Source organism: Miniopterus natalensis, chromosome 16, assembly GCF_054644295.1.
Source record: "Miniopterus natalensis isolate mMinNat1 chromosome 16, mMinNat1.hap1, whole genome shotgun sequence".
NCBI lineage: Eukaryota > Metazoa > Chordata > Mammalia > Chiroptera > Miniopteridae > Miniopterus > Miniopterus natalensis.
The window spans coordinates 29,050,405-29,064,464 of record NC_142096.1 but is presented as its reverse complement, the minus strand read 5'-3'; the positions used below and the strand labels follow the sequence as shown (position 1 = coordinate 29,064,464).

At 45.8% G+C, this 14,060-nt stretch overlaps 1 protein-coding gene across 1 annotated transcript in view; it reads right to left on the bottom strand.

Moving 5' to 3' along the window:
- Positions 1-4,180, bottom strand: part of CRISPLD1 (cysteine rich secretory protein LCCL domain containing 1) — a 33,838-nt gene extending 29,658 nt beyond the window's left edge. The window contains exons 1-2 of the mRNA XM_087825448.1: positions 4,095-4,180; positions 2,800-3,122 (exon numbers count right to left, since the gene is read on the bottom strand). Of these exons, the coding sequence (XP_087681574.1) occupies positions 2,800-3,060 (261 nt within the window). The 5' untranslated portion in view covers positions 3,061-3,122; positions 4,095-4,180. The remainder of the gene's footprint in view (positions 1-2,799; positions 3,123-4,094) is intronic.
- Positions 4,181-14,060: the final 9,880 nt, after the last annotated feature.

Here is a 14,060-nt window from a genome sequence, read left to right as displayed (position 1 = left end):
TACACCCATTTCGCCAGTGAGGAAAGCAAAGCCGAGAACGGTGGTGCCTGCGGGCGCTCCTGTGCCAGGAAGCAGCACAGACAAGGGTGAACCTGCTGCCATCTGGGTCCGAAGACAGGATTTTTTCTCCTCTGAAATCCATTGCCTCTTCAGCAACAGCTTCATTTGATGACCTGAAAGCTCCAGTTTCTCATTTTACCCTGAACAAATGTGGGTAGGATCACTGGTTTCCATAATCAATAGCTCATTCGCCCCTTCCTGACTCAGCCACAGGTCTCTGCTTCCATCAGTCTAACTGCTTCCAGCTCTGGACAGCCAGCCTGCCGCCCCCCCGCTGTCCATCCCTCGTCCTGCACCCGAGATGTGCCCTCCACCCTTTGCCACAGTGCGCGGTCCCGAGCACCTTCCAGGAACTGTATGTCTGTACCTACACCTCCTCTTCCCCACTTATTAGCTCTCCCCCGGGAATATTCCATTAGCCGGCGCTCCCTTGGCATTACTCATACACATACACAGAATTTGGTTCTTTGCTTACTTGAAAATTTTCAAATGTGCCTATTCTCCCTTCTCTATCAGCCTGTAAGCTCTTCAGATGAAGATGTGGTTTTCCAGAGTCAACTTTGACCCTGTTAATTAAATGAATATAACGGTAGGGGTACGGATGTGATGGTAGTAAGTGTGAATGTGGCTTGGCTGCCACAGGTTCAAGGAAAAGACTATACCAAAATAAGCGCCAAATGTAAAAAAGGTAACTGGCTCTCAAGCTTTTAATGTATGGAGTAAAAGTGGCCACAAGTGGTGGCGATTACCATACAGAATCACAGATTTTTACAGGAAACAGTTCTTCAGCCAGTGTTTAGTTTTTTCTCAGGAAAAAAATTCACTTTAAATAACTATTTGATTAAGTCAAGTTTTCACCAGGTTGATAAACATCTGTACTCCTGTTATTATATAATACATACATCAACAGTATTTCAAATAAAGTTCTACTTTAACTTCCCCTTAAATGTGAATTCTAGAAAATGTGGGCCAGTATTACAGTTGGGCACGGAACTACTCCGCAGCCCAGTGCCTAGCCAAGTCACAGTTCCCTGGCTGGTCTCTGAACCTACATTTCAAGGATAGAATGAAACCAGTGAAACTTACAAGAAAGTTGGATAAACAGACCAGACATCATACAATAGACAGTTATTTTCTTTGGAAGTCAGACATAAAAACAAAGCACAGAACTATTCTTTCATTATTTTCTTATTACTTGAAACACACACATATATGCTCAGATTTTCTTTTGTGGGTTTGAACTCCCAAATTCTTTCTCATTTTAAATAAAAAGCAACTGAATACTTCTCCATGTGGAATAAGCATACGGCGGCTGAGCTGGAAAAGTTTCCATAACTGGCTTTTCCTTTTGAAAGCTCACAGATGAGGAAGTCATAGGATTGTTTACTTTGGAAATACACAAAAAGCAGAAATGTGGGACATTGCTGATGTGATTTCCTGCAGAGAATTTTGAAAAGAGATAACAATGTCCTCACATATTCTGTTTAAACACGATGTGGAAACATAAAATTAGTTATATGTCTCATTAACATTTCATGAAACCTTGCAAAGTGCCTGCTAATGAGCTAAACTTGACCCAGGTTGTCTCATTCAACATACACAGCAACCCTCAGAGGTCAGTACACAGGCTAGGTGGACATGAGGAAACTGAAGGAGAGAATTAACAAGTTGTCTACAGCGACACAGCTGAAGGGTATCAGTGCCAGAATTTGAACCCACACAGCCTGATTGCCAGGCCCCAATTTGTAATCTCCCCTGAGCTCTGTTGAGTACTACCTACTTTCTTTAGAGTAAAATATTTTTAGCTTCCAGTGAAAGCTAAAGTAAAGCAACACCATATTTTGCAATGGATAGTGTGAACTTTAAACTCCCATGCAAGTAAAAGTTACCTAACCAGAGACTGCCCTTCAAAACTAATGTAAATGCAGGAAGAAAAAAAAACACACCAAGAACGCACTGAAGTTAACTGTACCCTGCAGTGTATCCAGGAGAAATGGTATTCCCAATAGTCATTAAATAAGTTCGCCATCACCAATGATTATTTATTATCAGTTTTTGATGGTGCATTCCTAATTCATGCAAGTGGTATAATAGATTTTTTAATTTTTTCTAAATATTTAGGGTATTAAGTAGTATATTAATGAGTTACACGCTAGTAGTCCTAAAAAAATGTGTTTCCCCAACTTGCTACTTTACTGTCAGGGTGCATATAAGGTTATTAAGGGTAGGTCACATATTCTTATTCAATCCTTTGCCCAGGCTGATTTTGACATTCAAAGTTCAGAAATAAATCCAGAAGGAGAAAAAAGCCATTGCCACGCACCCAACATAAAGCCACCATAGAAATGTAGCCTTATAATATGTCATTTACATATTTGTAAGAAACAAGGGCCCATTTGAAAAAAATTTATATATATATATATAATACACATATGTACATATATATACACAGGGTGGGGCAAAATTAGGTTTGCAGTTGTGAGCATGCAAAACAGTTTATTCTTGTGTTACTATTGATTAATTATGATACTATTTTCCACACGCACAACCATAAACCTACTTTCGCCTCACCCTGTATAATCAGCGATCCAAAAAGCCTCTTCAAATGACTGATTCCTGACTTTTCAGACGCAGCACTCACAAGAAGGCGCGTGTTTTCAGGGCCACGCGGGCGAGCGGCGCCGGCGGCGGGGCGGGGCGGGGCGCGCGGGGCGCGCGGGGGGCGGCGGGCGCACTCACCATGTACTCCATGTTGGCCGCCGCGGGGTACACCTGGCTGCGCAGCTTGTTGTGCAGGTCCAGGATGCCCTGCATGTCGTCGTCCGAGATGGCCCTCTTCCCCCGGTGCCTGGCCGTCCACCACTCCCCCTCCTCGTCGGCGTACTTCTCCAGAAGCCTTTCCAGCAAGGTGGCGTTGGGGACGACCATGGCCGGCACGGCTTCGGCCACGAGCAGCAGCACCGCGGTCACTCGGAGCCACGCGGGCGGGGCGCGCTCCATGGTGGCCGAGCTCAGGGTGTCCCTGCGAAGACCTCACGGGAAGGCTCTTCCGCGCCTCTCGGCTGCAACGACAGGCAGTGTGATTAGCGCGGAAATCGAGGCAGACACTCATCTCCCGGCAGTAAACGTAAAGCCGCAGTTGGGAGGGGAGCGGGCCGGGTCCATCGGTCTCCGCATCGCGCCGGCCAACGGGCAGGCGCTTCTGGAGCCAGCAGTCCCACCCTTCCTCCCTCGGAGGGCTGGACACACGGGACGCGCTCTTCCCGCGAAGCACACAGTACACTTTCCGGGGTGACAGGCACGAGGCCAAAACGAAATAGCAAAAGTCGCCCTAAAGAGTCAAAGCTTGGAAATAATTTCCGAGCTACACGACTGTAAATGGCTGTGATTACAGACAGCCTGCAAGGGCGTGCCGAGGATACTTTCCACCCGTCGACAGGTCCCGGTTTCTGTGCGTCCCGAAGCTTCCTGCCTACAACTCACAGGCACTCAGAGCGCCCGCGGCGACTTCCTCGAAGGAGCACAAAACATTTGGGCATAAAACATTGGCGCACGGCAAGAAACATTCGGGCACAAAACAAACATTCGCGCACGTAACCCTAGGCGCAGCGAGCGGAAGCACATGGATGGATGGTGCGGGTCCCTGGAGGGGTCTCCTCTGGCACAGAGCGGGCCGAGAAGAAGCTCAGTCATTTCCTGGGAAGCGAACCTAACCTGTGGCGCGCACCCGACGGAACTGACAACCCCCCCGCAACTTCAGAGCTTTGCGGGCCGGAAGCCCCAAGCGCACCCGGCGCTCACTTAACCCAGAAGAAAAGTGCGCGCCGAAAGGAGCGGGTGAAACTCGGAGTCTCCCACAAGACCGGCTCCCCGTCGTCTCCATCGCCGCCGCCCTCCGAGCAGCCCACCCACCCTCGGGTCTGACCCGGTCCTGCAAGCTGGTTTGATTTAAAAGCAGGGACTAAGAAGGAAAGGGTAGCTAGGAAGAGGGGGATGCGTGCCGACTGGGCGATGAGCGCTAGCAAGGTCCTTACCTCTCCAGGGTGAAGTTCCCTGCGAGAGCGGAGCCCCACCAGCCGGCCGGCCTCCGGTCCCCTCCGCACGGCCCCGCCCCCAGACAGTCCCCTTCGGGAAGGCCCGCACCGCGCGCCCAGGGCGACCAGGGCGCCGACTGCAGCGCGACGCGAGCCTGGGCCTCCGCGCCCCTCCGGGACCTGCACCAAAGAGCAGGCAAAGCTCTCCAAAGCCAGAGCCTAAAGTTGGAGCGCGGAGGGAGCCGCCTAGTTAGCTGGCCGGGGTGCGCGCCCGATCGTCTCCGAGCACCCTCTGCAGGAGCCGAGGGCGGGGACAGCAGCGGAGTCGGGCGGCGAGGGCTGGCGGGGACCCGGAGCTCCTGCTCGGAGCCGCCGCGATGCGCAGAGCCCGGCGCCCAGAGCTTCCGCGGCTCGCTCCAGCCGGTGCATTTATAGCGGTCCCTGCACGCACGTGACGTAAGCGCCCCCCAATGCCACCGCCAACCCCACCCCCACGCCACTCCCACCTCTCCCGGCCCTTGTCCCGCGGCAGCGGTGGGAGGGAGGAGCCACCGCCCGCCTCTCCCCCGGCCCGCGAACCAGGACGCTCCGTCTCCGTGGCGACCCTGAGGGAGGTGTGCGCAAGGAGAGCCCCAACTCCTCCCGCCCTCGCGGCTCTCCACCTCCCACTTCCTCCCAGATGAGGTGCACAAATGGTTTAACCGCCGTTGCAGAAAAGGAGCTGCCCCGAGAGCGTGCGGAGGGAGAGGAGTGGTCTTAGCACCTTGGCGCTTGCAGATGCAGGAGAGGAGCTCGGGGGCGGGAGGGGAAGTGAGGAGACAATGGCTTTTCCTTTTCTTTTCCTCAAGGAAGCGCTTCTGTTTCCAAGGCCGTTGTGTAGAATCCAGAAGTTGTTTTGGGCTCCTTTCAACGTGAAGGTGACCGGATGGGGAAGGGGTTTCGCAGAGTGATGGCTGATCCCTGACTCAGGGTTGCCTGACAGCTGAGAGGCCACTTCGCCCATAAAACACAGGCACTTGCTTCCCACGGTGACCATAGCACATTTTTTTTCTGATGATGTAGACTTTATGGCTTTTACAGGTACATTTTTAAGTTAAGAAACAATTAATTAATTTGCCTTTGTTTCCCTCTGTAGTGAGCCATGCTCTGCATTTTCTTTATCTCTAAATGCTAGTGTGTGTAGTTTATGATCAAATAAAGTAAAACATTCTGATAGTAACTCCCTGCCCGTCCCCACCGGCCAGCTGCACTTGACCAAACCTAAAAACTCGAATGGAATAAAGAAAACGGCAGCATTGCCTTTCGGAAGGGCACAGAGGTGACAGGTTCTGGTGACGCGACTTTCACAGAAGGTGTAATTTTGCAATTTCATAGCTGCTTAAGCACAAGAAGACTGTTCAGTCGTACTTGACAGTCATTTGTAAGCCTCATGCACAGGGTTCAGAAAACTGGCTTTCCCTCCTGAGACGGGATGAAAACCCCCAAGTTCGTGATCAAAAAACTATCATTTACCATAGCAGGTGAAGGGCTCGTTTCTATAATGCGGTTTTAATGAGGTGTTTGTTATGAAGTATGCTGAGCTTCAAAAACCATTAAAAGTAATAACATTACTTGAAATATTTTCCAAGAGAATTCAGTGTAGGAAGAAGGCAATTAAGATGATAAAAAAAAAATGAAATTATATGCACTGACTCTTGAATGCTTCCATCATAAACTTTGTGTATATTGTATACACACTATACACCAGACACCTACGGACTTACAGTAAAGAAAATAAAATTTGGTTTTAAAGTTTTAATTCCAAACCTTTCCCCGGGCAAGAAAAAAAATAGTTTATATTCCTTGTCTCGGTGTTTCTGTTGGCTTCCAATTTGGTGGCACAGGTCATACTTTCACGTAAAAGAATGATTTAGACATTTTCTGTATTAAACCTTAACATACCTGATTTAATACATATTTTGGAAATGCCATTTTAAAGAGTAATCACACACAATATTCTTGAATACCCAAAGATGATACTGTTCACATTCTTATTTGTTGTTGAGAAATATGTATGTAGACCGAAGAAAACATCTCCACACAGTATTCACGTAGAAGTGGCACTCTGGTTTGTGGCTGAGGCTGTTACTTGCAAGGCCATGGTTGTTTTTAGCATTACTACTTTCTTGTGGCACACACTGGTTGGTTGCCTAACCAAAGCCAGCCTTCCACCCTTTCTTCCAATCCCTAGCTCCCAATTTGCTGGGGGTGTTCTCCCTTGCACGGGTTGTTAAACTAGCATCCTTAGAAGGTGAATGTTGGTCAGTCAAAGCCAGTTGTCACAATTCATCCCCTCCACCAGCTTGGCATGCCCGCAACCCTGACTACTGAAAGGAGGGAAGAAATGAACCTGAGGGGGAGGGGGAGGGTTAGCAAGGGTTTTCTTCTGTGATGAAAAGAGGTGCTGGTGTGCAAGTCTGTGAAATTTAAAGATGCAGATTTTATTGTGCAAAGAGAGGGATGAACCTGAGGACAGAGACCCATCTTCTTGGCTGAGCAGAAAGACAGATGGTGCTTGAGTCTTGCTGCTGTTGACCCATCATAGAGCACCTACCCTCCATTTTTCTGGTTGCAAGAAGACGGTAAATATATTGTTTCAGCCGCAACGACCTCGGTATTCAGTTACCTGCAGCTTGAAAATTTCTAACTGATCTATTTCTACAAAGAAAATACTTTCCTCTGGCAATGTCATGTTTTCTCCATGCTGCTGCAGCTAATAGTTTCTGCTCAGGTGCAAACTTAGGAGTTATCTTGAAATATATTCATAGGTGTTTTCTGTCTGTGTACTTGCAAAAGTAGGTGTATAGTCATCTTTAGGCATTTCATCCACTATACAGTCGCATGACCCCAAACTTCAATCTCAGGCCCAGCCACTGACTGTTCTAAGATTTTATTTATTTATTTTTATATCTTTATTGATTTCAGAAAGAGGAAGGGAGGGAGGGAGGGAGGGAGGGAGGGAGGGAGGGAGGGAGGGAGGGAGGGAGGGAGGGAGGGAAGAGAGAGAGAGAGAGACCTCAATGATGAGAGTCATTGATCGGCTGCCTCCTGCACGCCCCCTGCTGGGGATCCAGCCTGAACCGGGCATGTGCCCTGACCTGGAATCCAACCGCGATCTTCTGGATCCTAGGTCAATGCTCAACCGCTGAGCCACGCCCGGCGGAGCACGCGTGTAATTTTAAATTAAGATGCCCAAATTAGTTTCAGGACCTGTCACTAGTCGTGGGACCTTGATTATGCTCCTTGGCCTCTGTGAGCCTGGACCCTGCCTCTTTAAAGGGAAATAATAGTTGCTACCTCACTTTGTAACTTTGTGAGTTAAGATGAGTCAATACATAAAAGCACTTAAAACAGATAGAGAGTACTTGACCAGTTAAATATTATTATAAGAACCGAAGTAGAGGCTTTATAGTTGCTATTTTATACACTTATGGGCTTTAATCAAAGTATGTCCAGTTTAAAAGTTTAATTTTTGAGTAGAAGTAACTCGCTATACGCATGCTAGAAAACAATCTATAGTATTTCTGGCAATGTACAGTGGGTGTTCCTCTCACAGGCGATACAGTTTCCAAGTTCCTTACCACGGGACAGTTTCCATGTTTATCCAAAGACCTGAAGGTACAGTTAACCCTGGAGCCAGGCGGGCGTTAGGAGCGCCCGCCCCCAGCGGCGGAAAACCCGAGTATAACCTTTGACTCCCTCGAAGCTTGGCTCCATCCAGTCTGCACTTTGCATCCACCGAGTCAGCCAACCGCGGTTGGAAAACAGTATTTTTGCTCCGCGGGTGGGAGTCGGTGGCTGGGAGCGCGAAGACACTGTTTCCAGCCTGCGGCTGGGAATGCGCGCGCGCGCGTGCACGCGGGAAGCCGCGGCTGGGAATCCCGCCGGTGGGAATGTGCGGTCGCCAACGCAGGAGTTTTCAATCCGCAGGTGGTCGGATGCCCCGGATACAAAAGCCAGGTAGGGAGGACCGACTGTGTTTACTGGGGAAAATCCGCGGGCCAGTGGAGCGGCACCGTCTGAACGTGTGTGGCTCACCAGCAAGTGCGTGAGCACATGTATGGGGGGGGGGGAGCCACGCAGCCTGTCCCTTGAGCCACAGCCAGGGAGTTTCCCAAGTTACCACACCTGTGCGAGCCGCGCCCCCCGCCGGCGGCAGCGCCCCCCGAGGGGAGGAAGACTCCAGCTCCTTGTCTGAAATGCCCTTGGCCTGGTTTTCTCCGCGGCAGGCGCGGAGTCCTACAGCGCGCAGTTCCGATGCTTGGCTTCTTGGGGCCTTGTGCCTTTCGTTCAGGGGTCACCCACGTTGTCGTCTGCGCCAGTCATTCGTCCTTCTGCCCTGGTGGCTGAGCGTTAGAGCGGTTTCCAGGTCAGGGCCGTTGAAACAGGCGCTCAGCGCGCCCGGGTAACACGTGCGTTGCGGCGCGCGGGCGGGCCTGGCTTCCAGCCGAGCGCAGGGAGGCCGCGCGCCTTCTCGCGTCGCCGGTTACCGCTGACCGCACTGTTCTCTGTGCGGAAAGCTGCGAGCCCACGACCGCCCCCGCCGTAGGTACCCGTTTCGCAGGGGGGCTTGCAGCTGGGAGCAGGGCTCCGGGCCCTAGCGTGGTGCTGCCGGGCCTGTAGGAATGTTCTGGAAGCGCTGCGAGCAGCTGGGTTTAGATACAAAGAGCAGTTTACGCTTTTGTCCCTCGCCTTCCTTTGCCTTTTCACCCTCTTAATCTTGTCCCTTGAGGAATAGGGTGTCCTCATGTTAATGAAGTTCAATTTTCAGTCTTTTCCTTTATGGTTATAATGATGTGTGTGGAGAAATATTCGCCTCTGTCAAAGTCATGAAGAAAAACCTTCCATGTCATCTTCTGGCTTTATTTTTTTTTACGTTCTACCGCCGGGCCTCTCATCCATCTGGTAGAGCTTTTTTGCCTTTATGTTATGATAAGGGAGTAAATGGATTTTTTAAGAAAGAGTGCAATGATTATATTAAAGTCCTGCCGTTCTCGTAGTCATAACTAAAAACTCTGTGCATTTGTTCCGGAGAAAGTATAAATTTCAGGAATGAGAGATGGAAATGTCTTTGTTCTTTAGAGTTATTATGATGCTTCGATCAGATTAGTTAAAAATATAAATGCAGAGATTCGTGTTGATGCCGTAACCTGCAAACTATTTGCTTTGTTTCCTGGTATATAGGAAAGTGATTCATTGAAGCTTATTTTTAAATTTGCTGAGGGCTATTTTGTCATTTATGTGGGACTGATCTGCAATCATTAAATGCAATGATTTATTTTTAAGTTATGTTCTACTACCAATCCTGCCCTCTCTGCATTTGGGGGGGAAAAAATGACAATTTTTGTACAGCTCCTGTGCTGTTCTTGATACTGTTTTCACTGCTTGAGGTCTCTTCATTCATTGTTTTCTGCATATCCAACTTTAATCATTCTTTTCCACAGAGTTCCCTGACTCACCCAGCCATTTTCTCTATTTCATTTTCTTCTAAATCTCATTCATTTTTTATTATATGCATTATAGCTCTTTATGTACTTGTTTTATCTCTCCAGCAATGCTAAAAGCTCGTTGAGAAAAGAAATCATGTTTATGTGACCTTTGTAGTAACTTACAATGTATGTTAAATGAAAAAAATTGAATTTGGACTTTTGCAAGATTCTTTACTTCCCGGAAAAGTACATGCATGTCCCTGGATGCGTAAACCTGTGGGTAGGAGCACTGGAATCCAACAAAGCCTGCCATGCTGGAGATGACTAGCCAAGTACCTTATATTGAAACAAACACTTATGTCATAAATGATCTATAAAGCAGACTGGCAATTCAGATTAATTTTAAAGTGAAAACCAGGCATGGCATAACGGTTCTCTCCAGTATCTCCAGACCCACAGCCAGTAATGGTCCGTCACGGGAAAAGTTTGAGGAGCACTGCCCTAAGCCATTTATTTATTGCAAGAATTTATGAATGTGACCTTTTTCAAAAGAGACGAATGTAATCCACTTCTAAACCACTCCTTCTTTTCACTGTATCATTTCTAAACAGTCAGAGGAAAATGATGTTTCCTAAAGTAGACGAGAGAAGCCAAATAGTTATTAAAAATTGTATTTCAGAATGATGCTCTACTTGAGCAATGTCCTACTAGTATATTTTATCTCCCGGTGGCTTAGATTTCTGTAAATTTGTTTACAGCACAGATGTTGTGCTATAGAATTTGTCTGGCACGTGTGTGGTGGTGGCTCGGCCGCATTGTCAGTCACAGCAGGAAAGCAGCTGCAAGACTGGAAAAAGTATTCCTTGGTAAACACTGTATTTCATTTCTTTAAATAAGATTGTACCTAAATCTGCAGTAGGTAACGCTAAAAGCTCTTATAATTGAAGAAGCACCTCTGAAGTGCATCCGGGTGGCATGGGAAATGGGGCTGCGGCTTCATCTTTTGACAATGACTGTGTCTCTGGGTCTGCAGAAGAGGGTGCCTTTTTGGTTCATGGGGAAGGGCTGTTGAAACGCCAGCGCTGCAAAAGGAAAAGTATTTATTCTCTCATCTACAGAGTTAATGTCAGAGACAGGCTTTCTGTCCTACCATACGGAGGAAGAAAACCTCAATTATCATTAGCTAACCCATGCAGAAATAGCGAAAAACCTGTAGTCCATCTTCAATGGCAATTTAAAAGAATTATATTTAGCAGAAGTGAAACAATTAAAATCCCTGTTTTCCTACAAACACATACCCTCCACAATTAAACAATTATATATAAAATATAAAAATAATAAGTTATATACATATGAAAAGTATATATATATGTATACAGGTGGGCAGTGTTTGAATATTAAACACATTATATCCCTAGATAATGGGAGAGAATAAGAACATTTCATTTTAATTAGGTAAGTTATAGGGGAAAACACTGAAACTTTGGAAGAAAATGTGCAACTTTTCATTTGCCATATGTTACCTCTAGCTATTCTGAGAATAAGCCCAGGAATTAACAGAAATTTTAGAAATACTTTGGTCTTTTAAAAAAAAAAAAAACAAAACTACAAAATAATGGCTTTAGTAAATAATGACTTTATAGACAATAAACAGAGAGCACATGGACAAATAAGAAGCTTGTTTAAGTAAGCAGCTTTTGCAAACAGATCTGAAACATTCTAACTTCCACATTGTGTAACTGTGCTGCCCACAGAAGGTGTTGTTCGCCTTAGCTCAGGTGCCCGTTCTTGGCATCTCACTGCCTACGAAATAGTCCTCTCTTTGTGCCCTTTGCCTTAGCTCTTCCCCAAATTATAACATTGCTCTCAGTTGCTATATGTATCTCTCTGCCCCTTTCTTTCCAGGTTTCATCTCAAATCCTAATTCTTCCAATAAATCATCCTAATCGTCCTCATATAATAGTCCTCATATTCCATCAATACTCTAAAATCTCCATAGACCCCGAAACATTGAGGAAAAGGCAAGGGTAAGAGTGAGCCATGTGTTTAGACTTGAGAAGACCTTGGTCTTTAAGTAAAAGTGTTATTTACACTGGTATCCAGAAATTAGGATCTTTAAAATATAAACTCTTTCACATAAAAGAAATACCAATCTAAACCCATAACAAACTCATAACAAGCAAAACTAAATTTAATATGTACTTGCTAGAATTTAGGTATACAATTTCACATTGTAGGTATAAAAATGTGACATTTTAAAGGAAGTGGCTTTTTGTTTTTTTTTAAGCATTCATTGAAAAACAAGAGTGTTATAACTGGTCTTAGATTGAATTCTTTGCCAATAAATCTTTCTCTTGTCATTGACTTTGGCCTTGGCCATGTGACTTGCTTTGCTCAATAGAATGTGGGTGGAAGTTTAGGCCTTGGGAGGCTTAGAAATTTTCACCCACCCCTTGGAGCTTCTGCCTTCTGTTATGAGAGGAGCTTCCCTTGGTGGCTGTGGCTCCTTTAGTTTTGGTAGGACTGAACCAATCGAAACCCAGAGTCCAGCCTAGTCCCGCTGAGGCCAGCCAAGACCAGAGCCAACCTGCCTGATTCCTGAATACACAATTAATATTTCTGTAACCCTCTAAGAGTTTAATATTGTGTGCTGCACAAAATGATTACAGCAAGAAACTGACTGATACACACTTTTACATTTAATATATCAACATAGCAAACCTTTGAAATATATGTTATTGAGGTTCAGAAAGATTAAGTGACCACCAGAGAATCTGATGATGAATCTTTTCCTCAAGACTAAGGAGCCTACCATGATATCCCTCTCCCTGCCAGCACACCTGCTCGAACCCCACTGCTGCTTCTTTTTTTTCTTCTTATGCAATTAAATAATCATTTGAAAATGCAAAAATTGGAAGTAGAGAACAAGAGATAAGAAGTAGTTTAACAGAAAACATATGTGAGAAGCATTTTGTTTCAAAGTCTCTAAATCTCACTCATGGCTGAATACTTTTAACACATGAGAGCATTTTTTGTGAGCCTTGGCAAAATGCTGGTTGATCTAGGGTAACAAAATAAATACGTAGAAGTAATAGTGTGTACGTGATCTAACCAACTAGAGTAACAGGAGGAAAGATCCTATCTCGACTCTGCACAGTTGCCTAGCGTTAGAGATTGCCCCTTTTTGAAGAATTGCTTCTCATCTCTAAAGAATTTCTTGCTTTAAAAATTTGTTAGGTAGCCTGGCCGGTGTGGTTCAGTGGTTGAGCATCAACCTATGAACCGGGGGGTCACAGTTCAATTCCCGGTCAGGGCACATGCCTGGGGTTTCAGGCTTGGTCCCCAGTCAGGGGTGTGCAGGAAGCAGCCGATCAAACTCTCTCTTCGTTGATGTTTCTCCCTCTCTCTCCGTCTCCCTTCCTCTCTTTGAAATCAATAAAATGTATTAAAAAAATTTAAAAAAAGATTTTAGGTAAATTTGCTTTAGCTAACCCCAGGATAATGTTATATTTTAAGAAATAATAATGTTATATATTTTTAAGTATTATGTTTTTCTTCACGATGGAAAAGCAGCCTTGAAAGACTGGTTTCACCCCTGAGCAGGGTTCTTGAGTTTGGAAGGGTCCGATGGTACCAAAAAGAATGCTCGCTGAACCGACGAGATGAACAACAGGAAGCCTATAGGCTCAAAGCCACTGGAAAAGGGAAGATACTTCTTGACACTGGAAAAGGGAAGATGAAGTGCAAAAGCTTTCTGCCCTGGACAGTATGATAGAAGAGAAGTTGTGCTCGGAAAGCAGAGCCCGCTGCTGCCAGGTGGAAGAGCAGGTTGTGTGTGGAGAATGGCCCTGTCCAGATGGCAGGCAGGACCGCTGACGGAGGAATCGCAGGAATTCAAGACACATTCCACCAAGGCAGCCGTCTGCCCAAGTTTATTCAAGGTTTAATACTTTAAATTTGAGGCGAAACTGTAACTTTAATTATACACTTGGAATATTTGAAATTAAGAGCGCCTGTAGTTAGAAAAAGAACATCTGGAAAAGAATATGTAAGAAAAACCATTACTTCTGCAATTCCCATAAGACAGATCCAATTTCTATTTGAAATTAATAGCTCATCTGCTAGTGACAAGTTGGCTCAGGGACCATCTATCTATGAACCAGACGAAGCCGCCAGGTGTCGGACAAATCGCCCTTATCTTAACAGGCCAGATTTCCTGTTCCACTTTTGCCAGTTTACACTTTGTTTAAAGTCAGCCCTTGGCTTGCTTTGTTAAACCCGGGGCAGGCATAGAATTAAAGGACTGCAAACATGAAGAGAAAAAATCTTGAGTTCCACAATGTGCTCTTTCTCTCACCGTTTCTCTTTTTACTGTTCTAGCTGCTATTTCTTTTTTTTACTCTCTTAAAAGACAGCTTCTTTTTGTGACATTCCATTTCACTTTGAATATTAGCATGTTTACTTCTTAAACATGCATTTGATTAAGAATAATTTTTTG